Raw genomic sequence first — 20,250 nt, forward strand, 5'->3', positions numbered from 1 at the left:
GCCTATTTCTGCCGTGAAGCAGTAATGTGTAAGCATAACTGCGTTTCGGTCTGAAAGGTGCCGTAGCTAATGAATTTACTGGGCAAATGAGACTTAACATCTTATGTCTCAAGGTGACGAGCGCAGTTGTAGTGCCGCTCAGAATTATTCCGGTTTTTCAAGAATCCTGAGCGGCACTGCATTGTAATGGGCAGGGCGCATCAATTACCATCAGCTGAACGTCCTGCTCGTCTCGTCCCTTATTTTCATTTAAAAAAAACTAGCTACGTCGCCCTTCAGCCCGAAACACAATAATGCTTACACATTACCATACCAGTCACAGTTTTTCATTCAATGTAAGAAATTACAAAAGTGAAAATTATAACCTTGACAAGATTCCATGATTGTAATCCTACTGGTTTAAGATGTATTTTTTTCATTAAGAAAACCTAAAGCTTTAACTGATCTCTTGGTTTGGCCGACCAACACGAGTCGGGTAATCAATGTCGCTTGAGTTGTCCCAATTGTCAGTGTCAAATTACGTCTTGTAGGTTAATCGTATTTCGTGAGAACTCAAATCTGCCAAGTGTCAATTGAAACTTGAAAGAGTAGTGAGAAGATTGCGGCCTGTGAGTTGTGATTTGTGATTTTAAATAAATTTGAATTAAAATCCCACTAAATATTTACGAAAGCCTTTTACAATAGTTAATAAGAATGTTGTGCATTGAAAGCTACTATAGAGTATATACATAAGACAATATGATTGTATTACGAGGGAAGTGAACTACAATGTTGTGATGTTAAAGTTAATAATTTTCTAATTGGTTTCGATCCTACATATTTTTATACATCTCTGATGACCTCACTGCTTTGATTTTTGATGATAATGAATTTATGGTGTCTCAAGTAATACTATGATGTCATCGTTTACCATGAGACATGAAATACTCTAGCTTTGAATTGACACTGACCTGCTTTTAGGCCATTAAAATTCTGTACAATTAGAGAGTACAGACACCGCCCTTTCTATTTGTAGATACTAAAATTTAATTTTATGAAACGCAGCAATTACTAGCACTTATTTTAAATATTTTCTATTAAGGCAAACTGGTAGAAATGATGTTATTAGTAATCTTATTCATCTAGGTCTATGCACAGAAGATCTTAAAGTTATTTAATGTTATTGGCATAAGGTGTTCAATAATCTTTCAAGAAAAGATTTTTCTCACCAGGTTGATTTGTAGCCTGTGTACTTACATAATACCATTTACTCATAGGTGGATAAAAGGTATTTATACAGTAATTATAGGGGAATCAAATGTATAAATCTGGATCTCCAACTGATGCATCACAAGCACTCAGTATATTTTGCTATAATACAAATATAGAATCATTGATGCTATGTCAGTAAGCAGGTCGGACTTAGTATCCCATAGCATGAATTTGGAGGTAAAAAATATAGAAGTTGATAGAGCTTTAGTCCATGATATATGATGATACCAAAATCATTTCATGACAGTTTTTAGCCTCCCACCGCGATGTAAGCACTCATATAGTTAGTATAGGTTAGAATTGTTTTCATTATTTTTTTGAAAATGGTGCATTACCTTATAATAAGAGTGGTAGCATTATAATTGTGGTTAGTGCACTCTATTAATTACAATATTTTTTACCACATAATTTGTGTCACAGGATACAAAGTTTGCATACTTATTGGTGCATACTTATTTACACATTCGACTTGCACTCCCCTAGGCAAATGCCTAGATTGTCTTGATCCACCCCTGCATGATCTTAGTGTGTTACCAAAAAATAAAATTGAACGTACAGTGAAAGAGAAATTAAGTCCTCAAAATGACATATATAAAAGCTCTTAGGCTGAGATCTATAGTGTACTTAGACTTTTCCCAGACATTATCTACATAAAACGTTGCCGAGTGTAAGCTTGACATAATCTTTAATTACAGTTTTACATTCAATTGACATATCAAAATATGCTAAAGGTAAGGCGGCTGCAATGCAAATGCCAAGTTCACATTTTATTACACTCAGCTACATTTTATGTGTGTAGAGTCTGAGCAAAGTCTAAGTATGCTCTAAAGACCTTAGTCTTAGACTCTTATGCTACAATACCTACTTGCTCTATAAGTTATCCACTGATTGACATAGTACTACAAGTGTAGTGTTACTCCACTGTGTGATTTTTAAATAAATCCGCCTTGGTCTATTTTTCCAGGATGATGCAACTTTGATACCTTCAGAAAAACTGTGTACACTAACCCCCTTATTAATAATAGTCTGCTAACTTAAAGCATTGCTAATTCTCACTCTGTATTCTTCTATTGACCTAAGGCAGAATGAGAAAAAACACTCCTTAGCGGCTGTTTAAAGTTAGCGGACCATTATGAATAAGGGGGTTAAACTTTGGTGTTGCAAGAGAGAGTGTGTGCCTTATCATCAGTTGAACTCAACTAGTGTCATATATCTAGGACATATAGCCAATAGTCATTTCTAATATTACTCTTCTTACCAACATAATATTATAAAAAAATCCATAATAAAATACTTTGATATACACATTCAGTTACATTCTGCTAAAGTTACTCAGATAAAAAACAAAAGTACAGAGCAATAATTAGCATGTTTCCCCTATGATGTCATGCAATGACTGTATAGGCAGTGAGATCTCGTTCATCTTGTAGGTGTGTTGTGTAGGTACTTTAAAGTATATGAGATTTTATATACAGAACTTGTAATTGTTATAATAAGTAATCTCACATAAATTATAACTATTTTTCATAAACCCAAATAATAATTAAAAAGATGTTTTTAAAACTCTTTAAATAATTAGTAACAATTAATAAATAAAATTACTTATCACAATCACGACATTGCAGGCCTGCGTCATAATTTGTAACACTTCTGACATTCTCCATAGATAACTCCAAAATGTCATAGTGAAAAGCGATGACAATAGTGTAGTGTAGTGAGTGAGAGTGGAAGAAAATGGCGCAAAATGGCGACGCCGGTTTTGGCGCGCTATTACAAGGCGCAGGAAGACAGATGCTGAATCAGGGTGGGCAAGCTCTATTAAATTATGGTGCTCAAGCCCTGGGAAATATCATCAATGAGGTGTTCCAGAAAAAAGAAACAGAACAGAAGAGGTTTTTGCCGAGCATAAAGAATTATAAAGTGGTACGTGATACTTTTACACTCTTAATATTAAACATAGTTAGAGCAAGACTAACTTTTAAGTCAGTAATAACAGAAGTTTTTAAGAATCATTCAATGCTACTCACAGAGGTGGAGAGAAGGCACAAGATGAACCTGCATGAAACCTAGTTAAACTGATTGGCAAGGGATCCCAAAAAGAGTGTCAGTATATAATATTAAATAACTATTTAATTATTTAAATTATTTAATATAATTTTGATTATTTAATATAATATACTGACACTTTACAATGATAATTTCTCAGACAACTGCTGCTTCACTGTCACACTATTTTTATTAAAAATAGGATGTGACATTACTTATTGAAAGTCAATATATATTTATTCCAAAACTGATGCCTCAGACCTGAAAAGAATGGGCGCAAAAAACTCAGCTGGCATAAAAAAATACAATCATCAATGTTCAGTCAAGTTCAGAAATATGGCTGCAGGCAGATGTTTTTATGCAATTTCTTTTATTTAAATTTAACAAGACAAGCATGACATGCATCTTTTTTTTATGGAAAAGGAGGACAAACCAACATCTACATTCTCTTGCAATACCAGAGGAATCATAGGAGCGTTGCCGGCTTTTAAGGCACGCGCTTTTTTTAAGGTATCCATGTCGTATCGTCACGGAATCACCACACAAGGAAGCTCATTCCACAGTTTTGTAGTAGGTGGAAGAAAGCTCCTCGAAGACCACACTGTGGATGGATAGGATCCTCTACTTAATGATTGGTTGCACAGGATTGTGTTGTAATTGCATTCATTTGCTTAGAAATATAGGATGTTAAACACAGTGTATTAAATTGTTTGATCTCCCTGTTCACTGCCTCTACAACATCGCGGCGTCACAAACCAAGGCCACTGTGTCATAACACATTATAATATTTACTCCACACAGTGTTTATCGTATACTTTGATGTGATAATTGTGTTTAATTGATCTCAGCTATTTGTAATTACAAATTAATGCGGATGTCGTCCTCTAAATTATCTTGAATTAAAAAAATATGTCTACACGAGTTTCCTGCATTCTCATTTTTCCGAATGGGTAATAATTAGATAATTTTATTACTTTAGTGTGCGTTATAAGCTACCCCTTACACTCGCGATTTGTATGTCTAAATAATAAATTTGCCATTTTAAATAATAACCAAACTACATTTTTTGGAAACGTACAAAATATTCATATATTATTAGGGTTTAATTTATTTAATCTTAGTTTAAATAATTTAAAGGAAATACCTAAATCGCGCAGTACCGTTCGATCATAAGCAGAGCCACCACGTTTATCCTTGGCTCATCCTGCTGGAGGTAGAAGCTCGGTACCCCTTTAAGAGGTAACATTAGCATGTATTTATCAGGTTTGAGAATTCTAAATCATTATGCGCTAAGAAGTGCGAGACAAAAACAGTGCGATAAGGACAACTGCAGCTCCCACTCCAGAACTTAAGTTTTTGAGTGGGAGGTTTTTTTTTCACCTCTTCAAGACGACGGATTTACTTGTACAATGTGCCGATGGCAGAAAAACCGGAACATTAAAACGATTAAAGCAGGAAGTTGAGAAGAAATGGCCGGAATTGATGAATAGAAATGGAGTGGTCCTTCATGTCGATAACTATAGACGACACAATATATTATATAGCCACTCAGCGGAAACTATAGTCCGACAACGTCGTGTGCGACCGTCCCACGGGGTGACAGACGGTGGCGGGGAAGGAGTAGTAAGATGTCAGCGGGTAGCGGGTGGTGTTGCAGGGAAAGGCAACGAGTGAGACTGTCGTAACCCGTCGGGCTATAAGAGGGTGTGGCTGAGAGGTCATAAATTATCTTACATAAAGAAGTAACCCTACAACAGATTTCCGATCTGTTTCGGTCTGTTAAGAATCCTTTAGACTGTATTTTGACAGACATAATATGAACGCGTTCAGTCCAGCGCTGATGAATTGCTACGCGCGTAGAGCTACATCGTGCTGATGAGAATCGTCGGTCCGCTGACGCGCTATGGTGATTAGCTAGTGTGCTGGCATATTCGAATATATTGTATTGTCCTTCAATTAGACGCTCTATTTTATTAGCAATTGTACATGCGCCATGAAGGCTGTCAGCTGTGCACTAAACGACATGGTCAGCGCGTATGATACGGGGTACGCTTGACGTCAGCGCTGACCGTTGGTCGAGCACTAAATGGAGCCTAATGCAGTGTCAGTTTAACGACGAAGTTAATCAAGAAAGGACTATCAAAAATAATTGTAGTGTTTTATTTTTAAGTTGACAAAAATTCATCGAACAAAATGGAACATGTAAACTCTAAAAAATAAATTGTCTTGAATTTTAATACGAAATGCAAAGAAACATTTTCCCCGCCACACTATAAAAAAGCTTGTAATAGGCTAATGACATTATAGATATTAATAAAAAAAGATAAAAAGAAGCTAAACCAAAAAACTATAGAATTTTTGTCTGTCTCTCTGTATGTTTATATAGCAAATACTAATCTTACGAAAAACTACTCTTGTATGCTGTTTCCTTACGCACATAGTTCGACGGACAGTTGGCCGGAGGGCAGTGAAGTCCTCGAATGGCGACCAAGTACCGGAAGACGCAGTGTTGGTAGGCCCCCATAAGATGGACCGACAATCTGGTCAAGATCGCCAGAATAGGTTGGATGAGGGCAGCGCAGGACCGATCGTCTTGGCGATCTTTGGGGTTTGTCCTGCAGTGGACGTTTTTTCGATGAAATGATGCAGTTTCCATCGATGAATTGAGGAATCGAACAAAATGGCACATATTATGTACTGTAATAAAATGTAAATAACTGTTGTTTGGATTTGTGTAGTTTTAGAGGCATCGCGTTGAATTGTTTACGGGCCGAAATAAACTGTAATTGAAACGATGCCAGGTTTTGTGGGAGATCAGAGCGTGTGAATTAGGTACTATTATTGTACTTGTACTATTAGTGTTTCCTTATCCGCTGCTGATATTAATGATCCACGATATAATAACATAATCGAATGGTGATAGGGCTACAATTTAGGAGACTTGTTCATGGCTACATATGATACATGTTCATATAATTGGTTTATTCGGACGTGTAATGTTTCCCGCGTTTATTTCCTAGGTTGTTTGACATACGAATGATACAAACAATGACTTTCGATACATATGGACATATCATTCGCAGTCTGATAACGGAACGGCAAAAGTATGCTTAAAGACAATTTAAGCACACTTTTCTGCTTAGTCGTGTGTTAGCTGTGTGTCAATCAAAAAGCTTAAGCGTGATATAAAAAGTGCTTAAATAATACATTTACGCCTCAAAAAAAGATGGTGTGGTATATTATAGGTACTGGTTATTTTATTTATATAAGATTCATATGCAACATGCGTAAGTAATTTAATAAAACGAATATTTTTTCATTCAATATGGTAAAATTATTGACAAGTCTCCAGACAAGACCCGCTTGTCAGAATGGGACAGATGAAAGGACACAGTCACAAATGAAAACTATAGAGTCGCTCTTTTTAACCGACTTCAAAAAAGGAGGAGGTTCTCAATTCGTCGGTATATTTGTTTTTTTTTTATGTTTGTTACCTCAGAACTATCGATTGGGTGAAACGATTTTGATAATTCTTTTTAATTTTATTTGAAAGCTGGTGCTTCTCGTGTAGTCCGTTTGTAATTTGGTCCAGATCTGCCAATGCAGATCTGTTGTTGCCATTGGGCAACCATGTGAAAACCATAAAAGTCTTAAATTTGCAATCTTAAATTGCATTGTATGTGCGCGACAAATTTACGAATAACTCAATATCGTGCCAACCGATTTCGATAATTCTTCTTTTATTGGAAAGGATATACATTAAAGGTAGATTAGTGATAGTTTGGTTAGGTTCTGCTTATGAGATCCGTGACTAAGTAATGGAACTCTTAAATTCTTAAGAGCAAATTAACGAGAGGATGCACGAGCACGAGATAATGAAAGAGAATCTGCGCCAGTTGGTAGCAAGAGAGAGATATGAAGAAATTTACAAACCAAATAAGCATATTAATATTTCACCACGAAAGGATTTAAGTTTTTTAGGTTTAACCAAATTAAAAATTTGACAATAGGACAAAAGCTGTCATTCAAATATAATTATGTTGATGTCCACTTACACTACATATACCAAAAAGATACCCTGGAAAAGATATCTAAGTCTAAACGTCAACTTTTATTTATTTCAAGGAACTTAACATTTAAATAACCAGTTTAACTAATTAAAATATTTTATTTGAGTATTCGTTTCTCTCATTAAAGGTTACCTTAACTTATTAAATCCAAATCCCTTTAGAATGTAAAGAAGCAACAAATATAAACACAATAAATAACCACACAAACTTTCCCCCCAAGCCAATAAATAAACATACAAACTTTCACCTTTATAATATGAGTGTGATTTGTGATTAAAAACGTAAAAAACCTCCGACTGAACAGATCTTGATCGGAAAATAGGGACAGACTGAAGAACGTATAAGTTATAGCAACCAACTCCACTGATGTCAGTGTCCAAATCGGGTTCTATCTGAAACTGAAAAAGTGTTTACATTGCTGCCTCTTGACCAATAATATTTTAAACAACTGGAGGAAACGCAGAAATGTATAGACATAGCAGTCGAAGGTTACAAAGGTGTCATTTGTGGCATGTACCTTAATTCGGCTTTCATTTTGTATGAGCTGAATTGTCTATATGTATAGAACGTCATTGGTACAAATGGTAGCACATACAAATGATAGTATTTTATTAATATAGGTTTGCATAAGTGGTGTATTAAATTAAATCTTTATTGGGTAATTTAAACTTTTTAGTTTATCAAGTCGGTTATTTTAAACATACATTTTTTGAATTTAAATTTTCACCCAACTTAAAAGGTCGGATTGGAGTGAAACTGTATAATTATCAAGGGTCGAGAGCAATGCAATAATTTTAATTGTCTGACCCATTAACCCCATTCCTTACCAGAATCTTCAGGATTAATGATTTTTTATGTCCGATACCCTGTCTTCATCCCAATCTTATCAAGCATCCCACGCTTTTATACAAGAGAGTTATTTTTTTGTTAATTACCTATTCCTTATTTAAACTGATTGATAATAATTATCTTATACTTTTAGTTTGGGTTTTATTAAAGCGTGTTTTTTAACAATTATTTAATCCTAAAGGATAGGATACCATAGGATGTTTATGGTTATGGTTTTAGGTTTAAATAATTGTTAAAAAAAAGTCGTTCCGCCAGAGGCTACTTAGCGATCTTTGACTATGACATATCCATCAACGAGTTGCGGGTTCGATTCCGTCAGATGGAGGTTCAAGATGTTCGTAATTCCAAGGAAATGAAACTGATGCTTGGCCGGATTTAACTTTCGGTTACCGTTACACTTCGATAGTTAAAACACAGTCACCATTGCAAATTAACAATTGTAAAGTTTATGGTGTTTAACTGTGACAAAATTGTGTAATTATTTCTTTTATGATTATAAGGGACGAGACGAGCAGAACGTGCAGCTGATGGTGCCGCTCAGGATTCTTGAAAAAACCATAAATCCAAATGAGAAATACGATGTTACGTCTTATTTCCCCAGTAACTTCACGGCACCCTTCAGACCGAAACACAGAAAAAGGCCGTTGTGGTATCCATAATCTAGCCGGCATCCTATGCAAAGAAGCTTCTCACTGGTAAATGCCCTAAGTCGGGCTTGGGACTTCCCTATTCTTTTTATGCCCTGGTGAAGGACAATGCAAAAAATCGGCGTCATATTGATTAACAGTCTTAATCATAGAATATAGACGATCTGACAGCCCGATAATGCGTCACCAATTGTGATTTGTCAATGTATGCGCTAGCTAGCATAATATGTAAAATACTAACGGCCGTTACCAATATTCAGTTGGCCGGTTGTGGCATACTTAAGATAAAAATCGTAACTATCGTTGACTTTTCTGTCCCAATAAACTTATCGACGGTAACTCACCTTATCCGTACACTCTGTCTGTCAATAGGAGGACGTATAACTTAGCAACGATAGATGTTTGTATGGAAATTGCAATTCACGCGTCCCAATTTAAGGCGATAAGAATGACTTATCGGGTATATTGGGACAGCTTCAGATTATTGCCAGCTAATTACTGACAGTAGAAGGTAGTTATTTATCTCTATATGTAGGTAGTATATTGGGAACGGCCGTAAGAAGCTAATTTCAAGCGTAGCTTAAGATTTGTTAGTGTTTTTCGCAAGGAGTGCTAAACCGATAAATGCACACATCTCTGATAAAAAAGTTAGAATTATTCCCATAAAAATGCGCATACGAATGAATGAAATTTTTATTGCAATTAAACTAAATATATCTATGTACATTCTTATGCTACCACTTATGATTATACTTCACCTAATATATTTACCATTTCTTATGTTATTCATAGCACGCTTTTTCTCACGATCTTTCCAAATTTTCCTGTTGTTAGTTATTCTTCTACACGTCGGACCAGCGATCTTTCTGAAATCATTGTCCCATCGTATCTCCTCTATTTCTGTTTCCATATAATAAATCGCTCGTACGTTTATCCTTAATTTTATTTACATTTTAATGACCTTGGAAATCGCATGTATATCATCTTGGGCTTTACCGGAACTCGTATCATTGTCCCATCGTATCTCCTCTATTTCTGTTTCCATATAATAAATCGCTCGTACGTTTATCCTTAATTTTATTTACATTTTAATGACCTTGGAAATCGCATGTATATCATCTTGGGCTTTACCGGAACTCGTATCATTGTCCCATCGTATCTCCTCTATTTCTGTTTCCATATAATAAATCGCTCGTATGTTTATCCTTAATTTTATTTACATTTTTATGACCTTGGAAATCGCATGTATATCATCTTGGGCTTTACCGGAACTCGTATCAGTGAGTAATGCGTTATCGGAACATTATCAAAAGTTTTTGACAATTTTGTAAATAGTTGATCTCAGTTTTCAATAGGGCTGTGTTCCATAATGTTCATAGTTAATTTTGGAGCTTAAAGCGTGCGGGTCACTAATAAGCAGTCTTTTATGGGTTCCATTCTCCAATGGTTTTCTTAAAGATACCACAGACTGGGAATGAAGCGAGCGACCTCAGGCTATATAATTATTTATTTTATTGTACGATACCACATAATGTAATATGTAGTATCGTAACTAAATTAAGCCACCTAATTTTCTTGCGCCCGTTCTTCTCAGATGTGAGGAATACTATTTCGAATGGGTGGTAATTTTTTGACGCCCAATAAGTGATTTTAAATCCTATTTTGAATTGAAAAAAGGTAACCAACGAGATCCCTGTCTGCCTTTCTATCTGTAAATAAAAAGTCCGCAAAACAAAAAAAAAGTTAAAAAAGGATAAAAATAATATACAGAGCGCTAGGTACTGTGGGACGAACCCGTACTTGTTCGGTTTTTATTTGAAAGTTCTCATCAATCTCTCGCCTTATCGAAATGGAATGAATAATGTATTATATTTTTTGCCCCCCGAAAATAAAATTTGTTACATTAATTTATACTTCATACAATATTTATTTTTGCTACTGATACAAAAATTTTGAGAAGCATCGAATGATTACTTCATAAAATATAACTGAGAATAGTTTTTTATCACTGAGCAACATAGGCTGTGTTTAATTAAAAAAAATTGAGATCCCTACGTAATTTGCAATAATATCAAAGTAAACGTCGTAGCCAATGCCCTTTTGCAACATTCTGTTGTTTAAAGAGCGCGGCGTTACATTTTGAAGTGAAAACTTCTTTAGGTTACGCTGAGCAATTAAATATGTGAGCCGACTAGCTGAGCCCGATCAGTCAGGGTAACCAGAGAAATTTATACAATTTATAATTATAGAGAGTGAAAGAAGTAAATCCTAAAAGTAGAAAAGCACAGAAATTTACAAAACTTACGATACTTTATGACAAAAAAATAGTTGTCTTTCGTATTAACCTCGCCTTGTTGAACTTAAACATACATCGTTATTTCGTATACGTGTAACTAGTAACTCAATAATTTAACAAAAGCTTTTGACACAGTTTTACATGTTTGATATACTTGTCATTGAACTAATTACTTTGTAACGATGTCATGTCCATCCCTAATCACTTAGCAAAGCTATTTAATGATGGATAAATACGAGTGTTGCTGGTCAGCACGCCTTGTGCATTAATTTGGTATACTACAAGGGAGAATTCTGGGACCGCTTTTTCATACTGAAAGCTGAGCTATGGATTTATATAATATTATTTAATTGCAACAGACGTTTTATAAAAATCTTCTTTTCTATCTATTAATCTTAGAGTGTCCTAATGACATATTTATTATTTATTTATAGCATTTTTTTGATCATTTTAACACAATAATACCTACAGTTATCGGATCAACAATTATTATTATAGAAGCTGAATCATCTCATATGATCACGACTTATCACGCAGTTGCAAAGCTAAGTAGCCACAGAGCAACAGGTGCATCCGAATTATCCATAGCAGAAAGAAAATAGCTGAATCTGTCAAATGCGCATGTTATATAAACTCACTTTCCAGATGTTACATTTTATTGAGGTTCTTGAAATCTGTTCAAAGACTTTATTTAAATTTTTTGTCTATTGATATTTTTTTTTAAGATTCTGCGATTTGTAAGAGGCCCTACAATAGATATTCATCAAGAATCTTTGTTGTGAGGCCGTTTGAGTAAACTACAATTGGTAGAATTATACTCATATCTCAAATAAGCATCATATGCGAAAATGTATGTAAAATGTACCCTGTAGGGTACTTTAATATCTTCGCTTTCTGTATCGCGCCGCCGTGAAAAACTAATTTGTGCATTCCCTAGTTTCATTACTTATCTGCGCGTACATCGGCCACTTCGTTTATTAGCCAGTTATCAATAGGACACAACAGCTAGTCAAATTTTATTGTGAATACGGAACGGACATGTGATAAATGCGGAACATAACACTATTATCCTGTTTCAGAAAATGTATTATTAAACTGAGTATTGGTACATTATTAGTTTGTCGGAGTGTATGAAGGTGTCGCGACGCTAATTATTTAATGGCTCAATTTATTTGACAATATTTCTAGTCTGTTTCTATCGGGTTTGCCGGATTTACTAATTACAAGCCCTTGTTCTACTTTGGATATTGCAATGAATTAACGTCTTGTACATGCGATCATAATTATGGAAGTGGAACAAAATTTTGTTAGAGTTAATCGCGAGGAGCTACGATCGGTAACTACGTTCTTCGCTTCTCCGAATATTGTAAAAGTTGCTGATAATTGGAAGAGAAAATCTGTATCAATCGTGTCACCAAAATCTGGTCGTATTTTGCATTCGAGTAAGAAAAATGTTGTCAAGCAACCTGATCGTAATTCTAAAGAGAATATGGGAATACTTTCTCGATTTGCTGATATGAAAACAGCTAAAGTGGCGGATGTTGGTTATCATCATTCCAAATTACGACAAGATATTTCTTACAAACCCTTCTGGGCCCCCAATGACGCAGAGCGAGCTGAAGTTGAAGAAGAAAATATGACACAGAAAACGGTTTCTAAAGTTGATAGAGGTGCTGTTACTAATAGAGCGAATGCAGTTATATTAACCAATGGAAAAACAAAGTTGTCTCCTATGAAAAAGCTTTCGCGTGTAGAACTTAATAAAGTACACAATCTAAAGTTACCGCCGTATCATCAAGGAAGCAGTATGTTCATGTCATCAGGAGAACGGTTATACTGGGTCTGTGATTTTTTATTTTATTCTTGGATGAGAGATAAAAGACGTTTAATTTTGGATTTCTACATCTTGATTTTTATTATTTGTTGCTATTGTCATTCTATTTCGGCTTAAGAGATATAGGCCGCTGTCAGATGTAAGGACTGATCAATATACTAGCGTATAGCAAAACAAAGCGTGTAAGGACATAATTTGTTTTGGGCACGGAACCTTATACAGTACTTATAAATACATCTATTTAAAGTTATGTAGGATATAAAAGTATGATCAGGGACCCGATTTCCACATTGCCTCGTCTTGATGATGTTTTTACAACCGATTTTTCTTAAGAACATACACCGAGCTTCAAATCATACTAAGGAATATTTCACATCAAATATTTCTTTATTTATTAGCATCGCCAACACAATAATCACTAAATAATTACATTATATATATAATTTAATATTATTCTAAATAAATCTAAGTGTTATTGCACTTACAGCCATGTACTTGACATGCAAAAATTTCATATAAATACATAAATTTTAAATTTTAATTGTGCAACATAAGATCTTATACTTAGATATTCAATATGATTAGTATCTATAAAGTATAGCGAACAAAACTTATTTTACTAACGGCAGAACAAAAATATTACATAAGATGCATGTAACAATGTCGAACAGCAAATTTTAATCCTGTCTAACACATAAAGAAAGAAAATATATTTATTGACAAAAATGGATACATAAAAATACAAAATTAGCAGCGCTGTCCGCACTAGGCATGCCTGTATCGCGGAACACAAGTGAACATACAAATACAATTAAGTTACAAAACCGGTTCATGAGTGAGCTTCAAATTAAATTTTTAAATGAGTTCTGAAAATATTTGATAGAAGTAAAGTACTCCTTTCTAAAATTAATATAATATGTTATAAGTAACCATTATTTATGTGTTTAAGCACGTACATAATATTTATTTATGACTAGTTGACCCGACAGACGTTGTTCTGTATATAATAAATAAAATAATGTTTTTATATGAATTTGTCAATAATATATCATAACATCAAAAATTACTTCGTAAAATATGCACCCTGCTGTCGTAATGAAATTGTTTCACAGCAGAACTGTCAAACCGTGCGTCAATAAATTCTCTCATAGAAATTATGTATGGACACATCAAAGGAAAATCAAATTTGTTGTTTTTATTTAATTTAGCAGCATTTTCCTATTTATTCACCTTTTAAACCTCTGGACTTCCACAAATAATTCAAGACCTAAATTTGCCAAATCGGTCCAGCCGTTTTCGAGTTTTAGCGAGACTAACGAAAAGCAATTCATTTTTATATATATAGATTTGAGTGATCTGGCAGAGTATGTGTGATGTGTTTGTGCGTTTTGAAAAATCTTAGTGGGTTATTTTAAGCGAGGCTTCGGTAGAGTCGTAGTCTAGGGAATGCAGTATATCATTAGTTGTCTTTTTAAATTCATATTTAGGCAAATTAGTAATATTTTGGAGAACAATTTCCGAAGCTTCTGCCGAAACGCAGAGAGCTTATCAAATATACCATTTCGATGTTGATGATGTATTTTACTTGTAAACTAAAGAAATGCCCTGACCCCTGGTGTTGCGGATGTTCATAGACGGTTGCCTCACCACTTACCATCGCGTGAGCCTCTTACCCGTCTGCCCTCTTATAGTATAGAACATGATCCTATATCTTTAAACGAGCAATTCTTGTATATATATTTACGATTTTAATGAAATTTAGTATACAGAGAAATCGATCTAGCTAGGTTTCAAGTTTAAAAAATGTAGTTTTATCCGTGTTTTAATGAGAAACAGCTACAATACCATTAGAATACAAAGGTAAATTTCGCCACTATATACAAGACTATAATAGCTCAGATGAGACATTGGGTGATCCGGAAAGCAGAAGACCCCGGTTCCAATCCAGATGTCCTATGTACTTATGTACCTTCTTAAAAATCTGAGCAGGGCTCGGTCGTCCAGGTACTATAGAATAAGGATACATGTTTCTTGTCCACCTTAAATTGTATAGTATTATATCGTTATAGTATTATATATGTTTGTGTGGTAAAGGTAAATAAAATAAGTGACTTTCTTAATGATACCACAGATTGGGAATGGAGCGACCGCCCTCAGGCTTTTAAATAATAAATTTAATTGTACAATGTTACTTTGTTACTAATTTGTAAATTGTACTTTAATTGTAAAACATATTTTTGATGAAAAAAAAAGCCCGCTGAGTTTGTCGCGCCCATTCTTCTCAGGCCTGAGGCATTCATTTTGGAATGGGTGGTAGTTTTTTTGACTTTCAATAAGTGATTCCACATCCTATTTTGAATAAAAATATTTGAATTTGAATTAAAACTGCTAAATTGTTATATGATTTAAAAGTTGGGCTGGGAGTTTCTTATCAGTTCTTCTCCCCATGACAAAGCCCCTTTACGAACTGTTGAACAATTGTTGAAGTATGCTATGTTATTGTCACTCCCTAAGTCCCTATGATATATAAATATATTTCTATATAAAAAATTAAACTGCTATATATTTCATGTATTTCACTTTTTCTTCATAATTATAACGACCACGACCTTCCTCCGTTATAACAATATAATCAGCGGTATGCACTTTTTAGTGGCACCGCTATTAATATTAATAAAACTTTAATTTCGGACCAAATCATTGCTAGTAATGTTTTACTTAAAAAGAAATTTAAATGGGAATTATTTTATAATGGTGTGAACCCACCTTTGTAAAAGGGAGTCCCCCCACCCCCACCGATCTGCATTAAGACACTCAGAAGAGTTTTTGTGCTGCCGCGGACTCCAGAGAGAAGGAATGCGCATATTTTTACACGCTTTTTATTAGGTTCACATGTGTATGTATGTTTGTTTGTGACCGACTCATTTGACTGACCCACCTTAAACGTGAAACATTTCGTTGAAACTTCGTAGATTTATCGAGGACCGATGACAATACATTAATGTGATAAAATTAATCTATTTTTTAATTTGCAAAGATAAGAAGATTTTTGTTAATTTATATAATTTTTTATGTATCGTTTATATAATTTTAAATTTCAACCATTATATTTTCAGCCAAAGCGTGTTTTTTAGTTTTATTAAACTATTTAAAGTGAAACTTATTACATCGTCTCAAACTTTTTTGTCTGTGTGTTGCATGTCGCGTGACGGTCGGGCGGTGCCTATAGTTCGCAGCAGCTGACCGTGTAGACTGTAGTGTATAAACTATTACTCATTTATCGCAGTGCTCCATGCTATTTTGTTTGTTTTTGTCAGTGTTTAACGTAAATATTATTCCAAAAATTTTTAGTTAAATGTCTATACTGTGAAAAAAAGTTTCACTTTTACCTTGGTTTCATAAAACCACACAATCCTTTTTTTTATTTAACTATATTATGTTCTGTGAATCATCGATAAGCAACAACCTTCACGACTTCTTTGATAATATGCAAAAGACGATTTTTTTTATACGATTTCGATGAATTCTGGCTTTAACCGCCCTTTATTATTCTTAGATCTCTCTTCTATGGTCTCGTCGATCGCTGTCTACAAAAAATGAAGTACATTAAATACTTTTTAAAAGATTAGAAAACGCATTAATTGTAAATGTATTTCTTAAATAAGGTATTTGCGTAAAAATTACATTAATTAAATGTTATTTGTTTAATTCTACATTTTAATCCTTTAAATGTTATTTTACTTAAATATGTAACACTCAAATCAAAGAAAATACTTAAAAATTGTCTTTACTTCTGTGAAAAAAGGATGATTTTGATGAACATTATAAATTAATATTCCAAACATGTAAACCACTTAATAATTAATAATTATTCGAATTCGCTTTCATTTTTTATTAATTGTGCCCCCGTTGTTAATTATGAAAGGCGTGTATTCCATAGGGAATAACGAATGCACGAAGTTATTTTAATGCGTAATTCAAGTGGTGTTAATTAATTAAAACCATTTCTAAATGAGTTGGTTCATGTAAGAGTAACTGTAGTATTGCTCCAGGTTAGTAAGTTTCTTATAAAAGGTATTTTTAAGAGTACCTATTTGAAAAATATCTATGTACTCAGTAAAATTACTTGAGAAATGAAACTTATCATTTTATGTCCCAAGGTGATGAACGCAATTGTGGTGCCGCTCAGAATATTTAGGTATTTCAAGGATCCTGAGCGGCACTGCGTTGTGATGGGCTGCAGGGCGGATCAAATATCCATCAGCTGAACTTCCACCTTGTCTCGTCTCTTATTGTCATAGAAAAAATCAGTGTTAGATATTCTACATCACATATGAATAACACAGTGCACATCAGCACTTCTTAGCTTCACAAATAATTTAAAGAAGGGCATCCAGGGTACTGCTGCGAAGGCGAGGCACGGGTGGATTGCTTTTATACATAATGTGAATAGGTTTAAGAACCCCGATGTCGTTATAAAATTCATTATGTATATTTCAGCTAGGCGAGACCCGGCCCTCATCGTTTGGTCCAGCGTCGTATCAGGACTTCAAGGAGATCAGGTCCCGATGCCTGGCAGACGGCAGGCTGTTCGAGGATCCGGAGTTCCCGGCGACGGACCGCAGCTTGTACTACAAGGAGAGATTGGACCGGCCCCTCACTTGGCTGAGACCCTCGGTAAGACTCTTTTAGTTTGGCTCCCAACCGGGAAAAACGGAAATGGGCTGTATCTTATAAATCGTAATAGTAAGACGGCTTTTTAACCAGTGTGTGTTGCCAGTGATGACAAAAGGAACGCAGACGTGGTCGCTATGGGCCTTATGAGAAAGCTCAGGGTCTCTCAGAAGGCAATGGAGAGGGCTACGCTCGCAGTTTACCTGCGAGATCGAATAGAATCGGAAATGAGGAGATACGTAGGAGAACGAAAGAAGTTGATTGGCAGTTATAATAGAAGATAGCAGAACTAAAGTTTTCCATCCAATTAGCGTTGCTTTAAAAAATTAAATTGAAAATTCGTTAATTTCAAAATGTCACAATTGGCTGGCTGAGGCTGGATTGTACCAACTAACTTTAGTAACAACAAACATGTACTACCAGTGGCAGGCTCTATGCACAGGATTCCGGCTAGATTATAGGTACCATAACGGCACCTATTTCTGCCGTGAAGCGTTAATGTGTAATTATATTTCGGTCTGAAGGGCGCCGTAGCTAGTGAAATTACTTGGCAAATGAGACTTAACATTTTATGTCTCAAAGTGACGAGCAATTGTAGTGCCGCTAAAGAATTTTTGGGTTGTTCAAGAACCCTGAGCACTGCATTGTAATGGGCAGGGCGTATCAATTACCATCAACTGAACGTCCTCCCTCGAAAATAAGGAACGATTCTCGTTCCTTATTTTCATAAAAAAATGTTAAAGTGCCGGTTTAGCAAAAAATGAGGTGCGACATTTGACAATTTTTAGATGACGTCATAACTTTTCTAATTATCGCCGTTTAAAGCTATTGTTAATGTTTAATATCTAAATAGCGACCTGTCAAAAGTTTGAAATAAATATTCGATATTGATATTTCACTTTAGTGGAGCGCCGTAAGGTTTAAAAATTGTAAAATCTCGGAATGTAGGGCCAATCAATGAATCTGTATAACGAGTGTTTGACTACATTATTAAAAGCTCAAATAATAAAGTTAAAAAAAAATTGTCCGATTTCGATTTTCAACAACAATTTACTGGAAAATGAGAGGTGGAAGGGGAAACAATTTTTTTTAACATTTTTCTATATTTAAAACACGTTTCCATAGTTTATTTAAAGATTCATTGACTGGCTCTGGATTCCGAGGTGTAAATCTTACGGCACATCACTTTTATTTGAAGGTAAACTTCATTAGGCGCGTTATGAAAATAAGATGAGAGGGAAATTTTAAGGCGCGTGCGCATCACTAACAGAAAAGAAACAGGGTTAAGTTGGTTCCTAAAATTTTCTGACGTTTGCGTCTTTTGTTACTTTTTTTTGGTTTCTTCGTCCATTATTGGGACAGGCAAAGGGTTCAAGCCCATACAGCCGTATTCATTATTTAATAATTAATTTTCAACGCCATCTTTGCAAGATTAGATTAGCCCCGATATTCTTTGATACTCGAATTCCGCGAGATTCCATTTGTACCAACATTGGTAATCTTTACTAATGTTAAAATTTGTAAATTAATGTAACTATGTATAAATATGTAATCTACTCAATTATTAAGTTAAAAACAGAACTGTTTAACACTTAACTTATTCTATATAATATTTAAAATTATTTATTTCTGTGCATGCTGTGTTTATTTGTAATTAATGACTACATTTAATTCCTAGTTTTTAGTTCTACTTATATTTGTGTGTATTATTGTGATTGAAAATAAACCTAATAAAAAAATATTACAAGTAGTCGGTCTTTTTTGTTAATCCGAAGTTGTTCTTGCAGGAGATATGCGAAGACCCGGCGTTGTTCGTGGAGGGATACAGCCGGTTCGACGTTCAGCAGGGCGAGCTCGGGGACTGCTGGCTTCTAGCAGCTGTGGCCAACCTCACGCTGCACAGGAAGTGAGTACACCTGGATCCAGCTTACATTTACTGTGGCGGAATGTGCCGCAAGCACATACTGAGCGAGACGGATTAGTCGCATTCTATATCCGAAAAATAAAGTGCTCAGCGTGCCTACAGAAGTTATAAAGAAGTTACTTCGTTCTAAATTCGTAAAACTTAAACAAATTATTATGTTTAAGTGACTTATGTTATTATTTGCAAATAAAGACACTTTAGAAAATAGAAGAAGACAATACGAAATTGTATAGCTTCACGACATTTTATCAAATAACTCGCTGGCCCAGCAGACGTTGTATTGCCATGTAAATAAAAAAAATTGGGTACGAATAAAAGATGTTGGCCGATTCTCAGACCTATCCGATTGCATACAAAATTTTATACAAATGAAAATTTATTGAATAAGGCGTTACTTTGCGGAAATCCATAACTATACAAATTATTTAAGTTTTCTTTAGTGTTAATTCCGCCAATATATTGGCGGAATTAACACTAAAGAAAACTTAAATAATTTGTATTTATACAAATGAGTTTAGCCGTTTCGGAGGGAATTGTATATATGAGAAGTAAATTGCAGCGAACTACTTGCAAAGTATAGTATAAGTATATATAAGTTCAATAGTACTTTCAAGTACTATCGAACTTCGAAGTTCCCTATCGAACACGACATACAATAT

The 20,250-nt window shown here is 34.7% G+C and overlaps 1 protein-coding gene across 7 annotated transcripts in view; it reads left to right on the forward strand.

Annotated features, from left to right (window-relative positions):
* The window catches only part of LOC126976164 (calpain-B-like), a 64,052-nt gene that overhangs the window by 13,679 nt on the left and 30,123 nt on the right, over window positions 1-20,250 (forward strand). For 3 of the 7 annotated variants that reach the window (XM_050824389.1, XM_050824388.1, XM_050824394.1), the window contains exons 2-3: window positions 17,494-17,670; window positions 19,455-19,573. In XM_050824389.1, coding sequence (XP_050680346.1) covers window positions 17,494-17,670; window positions 19,455-19,573 — 296 coding nt within the window. Of the gene's footprint in view, window positions 1-529; window positions 609-639; window positions 785-2,876; window positions 3,175-17,493; window positions 17,671-19,454; window positions 19,574-20,250 lie in introns of those variants that run through there. The other 4 variants (XM_050824392.1, XM_050824393.1, XM_050824395.1 and 1 more) reach the window with 4 other exon arrangements.

The sequence above is a fragment of the Leptidea sinapis genome, chromosome 39, assembly GCF_905404315.1.
Source record: "Leptidea sinapis chromosome 39, ilLepSina1.1, whole genome shotgun sequence".
Lineage (NCBI taxonomy): Eukaryota > Metazoa > Arthropoda > Insecta > Lepidoptera > Pieridae > Leptidea > Leptidea sinapis.